The 13246-nt window shown below is 35.8% G+C and overlaps 1 protein-coding gene across 2 annotated transcripts in view; it reads left to right on the plus strand.

Moving 5' to 3' along the window:
• Window positions 1–13246, plus strand: part of SLC35F5 (solute carrier family 35, member F5) — a 42793-nt gene that overhangs the window by 9043 nt on the left and 20504 nt on the right. For both annotated transcript variants that reach the window (XR_001001327.1, XM_011937708.1), the window contains exons 5-9: window positions 852–914; window positions 3377–3458; window positions 4306–4493; window positions 11655–11736; window positions 12894–12981. Coding sequence is in view for 1 of the 2 variants with exons in the window: in XM_011937708.1 (XP_011793098.1) it covers window positions 852–914; window positions 3377–3458; window positions 4306–4493; window positions 11655–11736; window positions 12894–12981 (503 nt within the window). In the remaining variant the exon portion in view is untranslated. The remainder of the gene's footprint in view (window positions 1–851; window positions 915–3376; window positions 3459–4305; window positions 4494–11654; window positions 11737–12893; window positions 12982–13246) is intronic.

A 13246-nucleotide genomic window follows, 5' to 3' on the forward strand; every position in this document is an offset into this window, starting at 1 on the left:
CTCAGCCTCTTGAGTAGTTGGGATTACAGGCGCATGCCACTGTGCCCAGCTAATTTTTGCATTTTTTAGTAGAGATGGGGTTTCACCATGTTGGCCAAGCTGGTCTCAAACTCCTAACCTCAAGTGATCCACCCACCTCAGCCTCCCATAGAGCTGGGATTACAGGTGTGAGCCACCACGCTTGGCCTCATTCGGAGGTTTTTGAGGTCAAAACTAATTTCATCATAATACTGAGATACTGAGATGTTTCTTCCCCCTTTTTTTTTTTCGAGACGTAGTCTTGCCACCCAGGCTGGAGTGCAGTGGCACGATCTTGGCTCACTGTGACCTCCACTTTCAGAGTTGAAGTGATTCTCCCGTCTCAGCCTCCTGAGTTACTGAGATTACAGGCACGTGCCAACACCCTTAGCTAATTTTTTTGTATTTTTAGTAGAGACAGGGTTTCACCATGTTGGTCAGGCTAGTCTTGAACTCCTGACCTCAGGTGATCCACCAGCCTTGGCCTGTTACTTGCCTTTTTAACTAACCCATCCCTCCTTTCCCTACTTATCTGAAATATTATAATAGTGTTGTGAAAAGGGCATAAACTTTGGTTTTAGACTAACTTGGGTTTTAATCCTGACTGTCAGGATTAAAAATCTCTCAGCCTCAAATTTTTCATCCATAAAATGAAGATAATACCTACTTCGCAATGGTGAATATGTGACATTAGCTGCTATTATTGTTAGTAACAGTTATACTCTTATAGGTTGATTCTGGATTTTTGCTTCTATTTATTTGAGTCATGTCTGACTAGTCCTACAGTGTAATATAAATTAAATTGGATTTTATACCTTGTTATCTGTATTTAGTTTGCAGATGCTGAAGGTTACTTTGCTGCTTGCACAACAGATACAACTATGAACAGTTCTTTGGTAAGTGCTTCTTTTTTTGTCAGGAATGGAGAGGTGGGGTTGAGCCATGGTAGGGAAAACTGAAACAGTTTTGATGTTAGCAAAGCTATGTTACAACATAGACATGGCTCAATATTGGGTGCCTATCATGAGGATTGTAATTTGGTACTTTTTTTCTCCTTAGGGATACCTGGGGCCTAGAGGTAAGCAATTTAGCTACCTCTGAAGAGAGAGGGGAAGGGGAAACTGGTTCAGGAGTGAAAATAATAAAGGACAATTGTTTGCTACTAACCAACTTTTTTACTTCATGCACATTATTATTATCATTTAGAAACAAATATTTTTGACACTGAGACTATATAGGCAAATTATTTGTTTGCGTATTCCACAAATTTTTTACAGTGACAAATATGTGTTAAACACTTGTTCTAGGCTCTGAAGATACAGCTTTGTTCTAGTGTGTGAGTGTGTGTGTATTTGCAAGGGAACAGGTAATAAGCAAGTAAAGTAATTGACGTAGTCACTTATTTTAAGCATTTATAATCTAGTTGGAGAGGTAGTATATAAAAATCTGTTTTTTTTAAGATGATCACTCAGGCACCTCTTCTTTCATTTTTTATTTTTAGATTTCTTTTTAGAGACAGGGTCTTGCTCTCTTGCCTGGGATGGAGTACAGGGGCAGTGTTATGGCTCATTGTAACTTTGAACTGCTGGGCTTAAACGATCCCCTTGTCTCAGCCTCCTAAATACAAGCATACTCCACCACTAGCTTTTGATTTTTATTTTTTAGAAACATGGTCTTGCTGTGTTGCTCAGGGTGGCATCTCTGTAAAATGTATTTTTAATGATACTTGTTTTCTTTCCAAACATGGCATTTTATCTGAGAAAAATTGTAGTTACTCTAAAATTTAATACCAATTTGTGAAGCACTGGCTTGGTGACCTTACTCCCAGAACAGTTTTCTTGTTTGCCTCTCTGTTTGTTAGAGCTACAGTGGCATGCAGAGTACGTTAATAGGTACTATGAAGAATTTTTTTTTCCTGGGATTTTAAGCATCAATAACATAATTTAATATCATTTGTCTCTATCAGTACAGAAGACAGAGTTGAGATGACAGCCTGCTCTTCTGACCACTCTTGTACTAATTCTTTCTATTATCTGTAAGATGGATATGTCAAATTGCTCTAGGCCAGATGCTCTAGTGAAAACTTCAGTATAACAAAGAGATTATGTCTATTTCTAAACCTACTGTCCCTTCATTTACTGAATATATACATTTTTTTATTGGTAGAGCTCTATACCAGGGGTTAAAAGAGAAATCAAAGAAATAAAAAAAGTTCTGTTAATTTTGAAGAATTAGCCTAGTTGGAGATTTGTACCTTAAATATAGATCATGTGAAGAACATTTGCAAAAACAGTTGAGGAATTTATAACTACCTGAAAATATGGACCTTTGGAGCATGGTTAGACAAACCTGGCTTTAATTCTTTTGTCTACTACTTGATTACTTTGTATCTCAGCTTTATTCTCTAAAATTATTAGTATTATTATTATTTTGAGATGGAGTCTCACTCTGTCACCCAGGCTGGAGTGCAGTGGCAAAATCTCAGCTCACTGCAATCTCCGCCTCCTGGTTTCAAGCGATTCTCCTGCCTCCACCTCATGAGTAGCTGGGATTACAGGCACACACCACCACGCCCAGCTAATTTTTGTATTTTAGTAGAGATGGGGTTTCACCATGTTGGCCAGGCTGGTCTCAAACTCCTGACCTCATGTGATCTGCCCGCCTCAGCCTCCCGAAGTTCTGGGATTACAGGCATGAACCACTGCACCGGCCATATTCTATAAAATTATTGTGAGGACTAATGAGAAATATATGTTTAACTGCTCTAGAGTTGGTACTCAATAGATAGTAAGAACTGGTACCTAGTAGCTATTTTGTGTAAAGGTCTTCAAGAATTTTAGTTAATATAAGAGGAGATAATTTAGTAAATATAAATACATACTATATACCTGGTTATCAGTTTGTTATCTGCCTTCCCTATTAGACTGCATGATCACTGAGGAAGAGACTGCTTTTATTCACCCTTATATCCCCAGGATGTAGAACAGCATCTGACCTAGTAGGAGCTCAATAAGCATTTGTTAAATGAATGAAAAGGAATGAGAGATCATCTGTTAGCTGAGATAGAATCTGTTAGCTAAGAAAGCGATATGTTTTTATGACATTTAAATATTAGATATCATAATATGCCAATGCTGTTATATTACGTTTCTAAACTGTAAACTGGATTCTTTTCTGTCATTGTACCTGTATGGATCTGTTGAGTTTCCTTTTTTAAGTCTTGAAAATTGCTGTTTAAACTTGGTGGTGAACAACCATGTTTTAGATGGTATTTGTGTCTACGTACTATCCGTTTAAATTTTAACCAGTATATTAGCTTTTATATTTGTTATTTATATTCTTTTCTGTTATATTCCAGAGTGAACCTCTGTATGTTCCTGTGAAATTCCATGATCTTCCAAGTGAAAAACCTGAGAGCACAAACATTGATACTGAAAAAAGTAAGCAAAACTTAGAAATGGGTAGAAAGTTTAGCTTTATTCAAGCCACTTCAGAACTTAGTGATGATGTGGGTTGACTGAAACACCTAGCAATTCTGCTCCATGTGGTGTTATCTCAGCCTAAAGTCTTCTAGAAGTCTGACTGGATTGTGAATCTAATATAGTATAATCATTTTTGTATTATTTCAAGTGGAAATAATTTCCAAATACTAGAGATCTCTATGGTTTCATCATATATATGTATACACACATATACACACACGCATCACACACACACACATATATATATATACTTTTTTAAACAAATAATATCCTCTTAAATATGCCCTCAAAGAGCCTAATAGCAAATTATAAGAGTTTTGCTGCTTCTGTGAATTTAGTAAAGAATGCCACCTTTAACATAAGGTGCAGTATTTATCCTTAATTTCCCTTGCAAGGAATAGACCTATAGAGAATTGTTCTGCATGCTTGCCCAGGAAACGAATTCTCATAAATTGGTTATGCATGAGGAAAAATCCAAATAAAGTTTTACTAGAAATACTAAAATAGTAATCAACTAAAATCCTCAAATAGGCAGTTGTGTATATACAGTACACAATTGCAGAAACCTTGTTCGAATATTGATCTCATTTTAAACCTTTTACAACATTTTTGTAGATGAAAACATTTTTCCTTTTAACTCTTTTAAGTGAACAAAGTTGTCTCAGGTAATGATATACCCCTGGTTTACTTTGACTGTCTTACTCTGATCATAGATGAACTTATACATTTATTAGTAAATTAAAACTTGTGACTTTTGTTGGAGAGGAATTATTTAATTTTTTTGTATTATGCTTTTCCTTTTAAGCCCCCAAAAAGTCTCGTGTGAGGTTCAGTAATATCATGGAGATTCGGCAGCTTCCGTCAAGCCATGCATTGGAAGCAAAGTTGTCTCGAATGTCATATCCTGTGAAAGAACAAGAATCCATACTGAAAACTGTGGGGAAACTTACTGCAACTCAAGTAGCGAAAATTAGCTTTTTTTTTTGCTTTGTGGTAGGTCTTTTTATGATATGTTTGCATATGGTATTTGAAACTTGAATTTTAAGACAGTATATATGCCAACAATATAGGATGGAAGTGTGAGACAATTAGGTTGTTTAATCATGACTTTAAACTCTGCTGTTTGAGACCTATAGGAAGTTAGGGTATCAAAATTAGTAAATGCTTGATATACCTCAAAGAGTTAGCATTCAATAAGTCCTATAACACTTCAGCTATTTATATATATGCACAAAATTATGAACATGCACAGTTTGGGAAGTTCTTCAGAATTTAGCATTGCCTCACGGTCAAAATTATGAATAGAGTTATTTTCCACTGTGATATATTTATATACAAAGGTTAGTAAATATCCAGATAAGAGTTTACTGTATGCATTGATTTTTTTCAAATAAGTGTTTTGCAGTTTTATATTCATATAAGTGAGGTTAATTATTATTTTGTCAAGTACTCAGTATATTTCTACAGAATTTCTGGTTGTATTATTTATAGTTTCTTACTTTTTTAAGATAGAAACTGAAAAATTTGCTTAAGATTTCACATAGAATAATTATGGAGTAAATAAAGTATGTTCTTTTGGGCTAAGCTGGGATTAGAGACTTGTCTGAGTTAGTGAGAACTCTAACATGTAGAATTTAAAAAGTGAATTTCTGTGCTATTTTATGTGTACATCATTGGAAGTAGCCTAATCCAAGGTTTTTAAATATGAACCTTTAGAATTCAAATTTATACCGAGCATCTTAAAACCCTAAATAATGAAATGCTAATGTCAGTGTTATTAGCCTGATTATAAAATTTTTTTAACGTCATGATTTTGCCTTTCATACTCATTAAATAGCCCATTTTTCTCCATTCCCTGGCTCTACTAATAACACTATTCTTTATAGCAGATTTAAAGATATGTACAGATAATAGCCTTTTTAAGAATTAATTTTTGAAATTATAATAAAGTATACATAAAATATACCATTTTGATCATTTTTTTTTTTTTTAAACGGAGTTTTGCTCTTGTTGCCCAGGCTGGGGTGCAATGGCGCAATCTCAGCTCACCACAACCTCTGCCTCCTGGGTTCAAGCACTTCTCCTGCCTCAGCCCCCCGAATAGCTGGGATTACAGGCATGCGCCACTACAGCCAGCTAATTTTGTGTTTTTAGTAGAGACGGGGTTTCTCCATGTTGGTCAGGCTGGTCTTGAACTCCCAACCTCAGGTGATCCCCCCTGCCTCAGCCTCCCGAAGTGTTTTGGGATTACAGGCATAAGCCACCGCTGCTGGCCCTGATCATTTTTAAGTGTACAGTTAGTGGCATAAAGTACATTCACATTGTTGTGCAAACATCACCCCAAACATCCATAGAATTTTTTCATCTTATAAAACTGAAACTATCCATTAGACAATAACTCTTCTTTCCCACCACCCCCAGCCCCTGGCAACCACTATTCTGTTTCTGTTTCTATGGATTTGACTACTCATTAGTACCTCATGTTGAGTGGAATCATACAGCATTTGTCTTTTTGAGACTGGTTTATTCACTTAGCATAATGTCCTCTGGGTTCATCCAGGTTGTAACTTGTGTCAGAATTTCCTTTCTTTTGAAGGCAGAATAATATTTCATTGTACAGATACACCATCTTTTGTTTATTCATTATTCTGTCAATACATGCTTGGGTCACTTTGACCATAAATTGTCTTTGAAAAATAGCAACTTAAAATACATTGTGAAAGCAGAAAACTAACAGATAGTTTCAGTTTCATAAGATGAAAAAATCTGGCCAGGCGCGGTGGCCCACGGCCGTAATCCAAGCACTTTGGAAGGCTGAGGTGGGTGAATCACGAGGTGAAGAGATAAAGACCATCCTGGCCAACATGGTGAAAACCCGTCTCCACTAAAAATACAAAAATTAGCTGGGCGTGGTGGTGCGCACCTGTAGTATCAGCTACTCAGGAGGCTGAGGCAGGAGAATCGCTTGAACGCAGGAGGCAGAGGTTGCAGTGAGCCGAGATTGCGCCACTGCACTCCAGCCTGGGTGACTGAGCGAGACTCTGTCTCAAAAAAAAGAGAAAAAAATCCTGTGAATGGATGGGGTGATGGTTGCACAACAGTGTGAATGCACTTTATGCCACTAACTGTACACTTTAAAATGATCCAAATGGCCTATTTTATGTATATTATAATTTCAAAAAATAATTTTTAAAAACGCTATTATCTGCACATACCTTTAAATCTGCTATAAAGACTAGTGTTGTTACATAACAATTCACATAATACATTTCTCTGAGAGTTTTAAGTTAGGAAAAAGTTTGCTTTTTCCAAGGAAGGGAGATAGTTCCTTTTAACAGACAATAAGCTGTGTAACTCAGGTTTTCCTATTGCCTCTCTGCCTTTTTGCCTACAGATGAGTTGTATGCTCGCCTGAAGTACCTTTCTTCCTTTAAACTGAAGTTTCTGATATAATCATCACATTCCACAGCCAGCTCCCACTCCATTACCCATTTAATCTGGCTCTTATCTTTTTACTCTTGTTTTAATTTTCACCATATACAATTGGTCCTTGAACAACATGGGTCTGTGTTGCGCAGGTATGCTTACACACAGATTTTCATCTATCTCTGCCACACCTAAAACAGCAAGACCAGTCCCTTCTCTTTCCCAGGCTTCTTACGCAACATGAAGATGACAAGGATGAAGACCTTTATATGATGATTCATTTCCACTTAATGAGTAGTAAATATATTCTTTCTTATGATTTTCTTAATAGCATTTCTTTTCTCTAGCTTTCTTTATTATAAGCATATAGTATACACTACATATAACATACAAAATATCTGTTAATCATTACTTATGTTATTGGTAGGGTTTCCAGTCACCAGTAGTCTATCAGTAGCTACATTTTAGGGGAGTCAAAAGTTATAGCAGATTTTTTTTTATTGCCTGAGGGTTGGTCCCCCAATCCCCATGTTGTTCAAGGGTCAACTATAGATGCTTTTATTACACATCTCCTTTGAAAACTGAGTAGCATATAATTAATACATTTTAGTCCTGCCTTACACTCATTTAAAACAAGCAGAGACCCCAACTAATAAAATAACATGAATATATGAGACTTTAAACTATTTTTATTACATATGTAATTATCATACTGCAAATTCCAAAGATTTTCTTTTGATTTACCTAGCAGAATATTATTAATCAAGTTATCACTAAAATAAAGGCATTCCTTTGGGAAGTCAGAGGAATATAGTCCAGACATACAGTTTGTCCTCCAAATCCTTGAGTTCTGCCTCCTTGGATCCAACCAACTTCAGATCAAAAATAGTGAAGGTGAAAAAATAGAAGAACAGCAATACAACAATAAAAATAATAGAGATTAAAAAACAATAGCACAACAACTATTTACATTGTCTTAGGTACAAGTAATCTAGAGATGATTTAAAGTATATGGGAGGATGTGTGTAGGTTGTATCCAAATGCCATGCCATTTTATGTAAGGGACTTGAGCATCTTTGGATTTTGATACCTTTGGGGTTGGGGTCCTGGACCCAATCCCCTGCAGATACTGAGAGAAAACTTACCTTTTTAGAAATCTAGCTTAATAGAATGATAGGCTTTAGATAAGGTTAAGAGCAGTGCTGTTCAATAGAAATATAACATGAGCCTCAAATGCAGGCCACAAACATAGTTTTAAATTATCTAGTAGATGCATTTAAAAAAGGAAAAGGAAACAGATGTTATCAATTTCAATGTTATATTTGTATTTACCCCACTATATGTAAAAATATTATTTCAACATGTTATTGATGTAAAAATTATTGATGAGATAGTTTACATTTTTTTTTGTACTAAAATCTTCTAAACCCAATATGCATTATACTTAAAGCACTTTTCAGTTCAGACCAGCCAGTTTCAATTGCTCAGTAGCCATGAGTGGCTAGTGTCTAATGTACTGGACAATGTAGATTAAAAGGAGTTAATGATTACTGTATTTGCCAGTCTTCTTTGAATATCTTTTGTCTTACTAGGTTTTTTTTTTCTGTAAAATATAGTTTAGGTGATACTGGCTTTATCAAGAATATCTCTTACTGCATATCCAAAGTAAATGAAATCAGTATCTCAAAGAGATATCTGCACCTCCATGTTTATTTTACAGTATTCATCATAGACAAGATATGGAAACAACCTGAGTGTCTATCAGTGGATAAATATATATAGTACATTTTCATGGCTGAACATAATGTAATATTCAGCTATAAAAAGAAGGAAATCCTGCCATTTGCAACAACATGGACAAACCTGGAAGACATTATGCTAAATGAAATAAGCTAGGCATAGAATGTCAAATACTCACAAATATGATCTCACTTATGTATGTAGAATCTAAAATAGAAGCAAAGAGTAGAATGGTGGTTGCCAGAGAGTAGAATGGTAGGGAAATGGGGACGTGTTGGTCAAAGAGTACATAATTTCAATTATAAGATAAATAAGTTTTGGGAACTAATGTGTATGGAGACTTCAGATAACAGTACTATATTCTTGTAATTTGATAAGAGCAGATTCTTAAGTGTGTTCATCACATATACACACAGAAAAATGGTAACTATGGGTGATGATGGATGTGCTAATTTGACTATGGTAATCAGCAGACAATGTTATGTATACATTAAATCATGTTATATACCTCGAACATACACAATTTTTGTCAAATATTAATGTTTTATGATACTTTATAAATGAATTACTACTAATGAAATTATGAAATGTATTAATTATTTGCTATAATTATTCATAAATCGTTGTCCTCAACTCTGAAATAATGAAGGTAGACGTTGTATGGACAATTTTTATTGGAGGATGGTTGAGATGGGTCTTCTTTTGTGATGAGGGTGCCGTGGAAACAATAGCCAGAGAATGGTGTTTGGTGAGAGGTAGAGAATGGAAAGGTTATTCTGGAAAGAGTTCACAGCTAATGAAGGATTCTTATGACCATTGAATGCTTCTTATCTAAGTGTTCTGTTTTTATTTATTTACCTTGCATTAGCATGGACCAGTGAAGTTGTTTGGAAAATGAGGACAATATTTAAGTATAAAAATAGTAAGAGAAGTGGGTCAAGAAAGCTAATAATCACTCTGAGCCTTTTCTGTTCATGGAGAAAACCTTTGACAGATAAGATTAAGGGTTGAGTCTTCTTTTCTAGCACTTCATCTGCACGCAGATTGTGGCTTCTCTTGCCATATATGTTTGATATTGCCCATCAATTGTTACCTCATTTTATCCAGATAGGCATGTGAAATTATCTAGGAAATGAAAGGATTGCAGATGGAATCAGAACCACATTGCCGTAATTTCATTCTGGCTTTAGCCTTGAGTACAGTATAGACTGAATGGAGACTATAAGGCTCTCAGTCATCTGCTGCCTTCTGATAGTGCTCTACAATCATGTGTCTCTACTGCTTCTTTGCAGTGTGAATACTAGTGTAATACTACTCAGCCACAAGCTCTGAGAGAGATAGGGAGATGTTCCTGTCTTAATAGAGATAAGTCATTTAGTGAGATAACTCTTCGAGTCAACCAGTGTAAGTAGCAGAGACACCAAAAACAATTAGTCTAGCCGTTAGTTTACTTTGCTTGACCCAGCAATCCACCTCTTAGTATATGCTTTGGTGACACTCATGTACTTATGTACCAGGTGGCAGGCATGTACTAGAATTAAGATATTCATAGTCGCATTGTTTCAGATAGTAAAAAAGTGTTATGCATAAAAAATGGATGAATTATCAGTGAAAATTACTGAACTTTGGACACACACACATCCTGTCAGCCTTCATCAAAAAAAGTATTATTTCCTTTTTTTTTTTTTTTTTGGAGACAGAGTCTCGCTATGTTGCCCAGGCTGGAGTGCAGTGGCACGATCTCAGCTTACTGCAAGCTCCGCCTCCTGGGTTCACACGTTCTCCTGCCTCAGCCTCCCGAGTAGCTGGGACTACAGGCGCCCGCCACCACGCCCGGCTAATTTTTTGTATTTTTAGTAGAGACGGGGTTTCACCGTTGTTAGCCAGGATGGTCTCGACCTCCTGACCTCGTGATCCGCCCGTCTCGGCCTCCCAAAGTGCTGGGATTACAGGCGTGAGCCACCACGCCCGGCCAAAAGTATTATTTCTTATTCTCCATCCTAACCTAGATAAGTGGAAGAGAGAAAGAATTTTTTTAAAAGATGTCCTGATAGCTGGAAAGCTTCCTTCACTGTATCCAAAGTTATGAGAACTCTTTGGGTTGTGTCTCCAAACTGAGATTCAGAAAAGCAATCACAGTTAACCAGTAAATTAACAATTTTCATAGGACATGTCTAAATTTCCAAAGTGAATATAGCCTTTTATTTTTCAATCCAGCTAGCTAGCTAGGACCATCCATATCCACACATATCATCTGGTTTAATAGATTTCTCGTTATGCTATATTCATCTGTACATATTCTAATGTCAGAGAATTTTCCCAAATTTAAATATGATTTAGATAAACTTCACAGAGTATCAGCAGTACTTAGAGAAAGCAATTTTTTTTTTTTTTTTTTTGAGACATGGTCTCTCTGTCACCTAGGCTGAAGTGCAGTGAGGCAGTCATGCCTCACTGCAGCCTCAACTTCCCAGGCTCAAGTAATCCTCCCACCTCAGCCTCCTGCGTAGCTGGGGTTACAGGTGTGCACTACCACGCCTGGCTTATTTTTGTATCTGTTTTTGTAGAAGTGGGGTTTCACTGTGTTGCCCAGGCTGGTCTTTCTGGGCTCAAGCAATCCACCCACCTCAGCCTCCCAAAATGCTGGCATTACAGGCATGAGCCACTACGCCCAGCCTAGATAAAGCAAATTTTTAAATTCATTTGATACTTGATTTTACTCTCATTAAAAAAAAAAAAAGAAAAACCTGAATGCTAATTGTTAACCAACTATTGTTAAATTTTAAGGGAAAGTGGGTAGCAGGGTCTTAGGTCTGATTGTAAATGTTTCTTTTTTGGGAGCCTGTGATTTTTTCAATACAAAGCAGCTTTTAAAACATCTTGTGAGAACAGTATTTAGGAGGAGAACAAAAGAGGGAATTCTGAATTGTAATGACAGATGTAAACATGTCTTTCATTAGGGTTCACTTTGGTTTTCTTTTCCTTTAGTGGTTTTTGGCAAATTTGTCGTATCAAGAAGCACTTTCAGACACACAAGTTGCTATAGTTAATATTTTATCTTCAACTTCTGGTAAGAAATTTGTCTTTAAAATTCTACATTATAAATCAGTGTATATATTTCTGGTGTATATGTGTGCACATATACAGCATTTTTATCTTGTTATAGCTTCTTATATTAGTTCTAATATACATTAGTCCATTATAACTGCCTTTTAATCTGTATATAGTCAGGTGCCACATATGATGTTTCAGTCTACAACAGACTGTGTATACAATGGTGGTCCCATAAGATTATAATACTGTATTTTTACTCTACCTCTTCTATGTTTAAATATGTTTGGATACACAAATACTTACCGCTGTGTTACAATTGCCTAGAGTATTCAATACAGTAACATGCTATACAATTTGGTAGCCTACAAGCAGTAGGCTATAGCATGTAGCCTAGCTGTGTAGTAGGCTATACCATTTAGGTTTGTGTAAGTATGCTCTGTGATGGTGGCACAAGGATGACATTGCCGAACGACACGCATTTTCTCTGTATTTATCCCTGTTAAGCATGACTGTAGTTTCATGCCTTAGCCTGTGCTGTTTATGTTCCTTCAAATAATTTACAATTTTTTTACATAACAATATATTACAGTTTTATAGGCTGGCCTTTTGTATTATAGTTGCCTTTCCCTTCATACATACTTTCCCGAGATCTTTTTCTAGACCCTTTGGCTAAAATGTAATTGCTTATTTCAGAACTATAGTTTGCCCTATGATAGGTGTTTTATTTTTAAGATTGAATCACTTTTCAAATCTGGAAGACAAAAGTATTTTTGAAGCTATAAAAATAACTTTAGGACACAAGCTTGATTATGATGAAGTCAACATGTTACTCTGAATAAGATTTAAGTTTCCTATTAGTTTAGAATAAATAGGACTGTACTTGATCTGTACTGTTGAAATAAACATGGTTTAGTTTGAAGGCTATTTTATGACTGTACTTGATCTGTACTGTTGAAATAAACATGGTTTAGTTTGGAGGCTATTTTATGCATGAACTTTAAACATTTCAGTCTAGTCATTACTTAACTGCAGTCATTTTTTCTTACTTAAGAGTGACAAAAATAATTTGAAAGTTAGGTATGTAATTTGCTTATTTAAACAATGAAGTTGTTAGTAAAAATGTTGGCAGTATTTAAACTCATGTACCATTTTTAAATTCTTTTCTCCTGATAGGACTTTTTACCTTAATCCTTGCTGCAGTATTTCCAAGTAACAGTGGAGATAGATTTACCCTTTCTAAACTATTAGCTGTAATTTTAAGGTAAGAATATACTGTGATAGCTAGTTTACTGTGCTTAAAAATACAATGTCACAATTTCTGATAGTGGCACCAGGGTGGTTTATATTGTAAGAGCAAAGAAAGATGTGGATAAAAGAAGGCTTTAAATGGACATGATGCTACTCAGTCCTGTAACGTCCAAATTTTATTGAAACACAGCTACTCTCATCTATTTGCAAATTGTCTATGGCCATTTTAGCACTACAGAGGCAGAGTTGAATTGCAACAATGTGGCCCACAGGCCTAA

The sequence above is a fragment of the Colobus angolensis genome, unplaced genomic scaffold, assembly GCF_000951035.1.
Source record: "Colobus angolensis palliatus isolate OR3802 unplaced genomic scaffold, Cang.pa_1.0 Scaffold168, whole genome shotgun sequence".
Classification (NCBI taxonomy): domain Eukaryota; kingdom Metazoa; phylum Chordata; class Mammalia; order Primates; family Cercopithecidae; genus Colobus; species Colobus angolensis.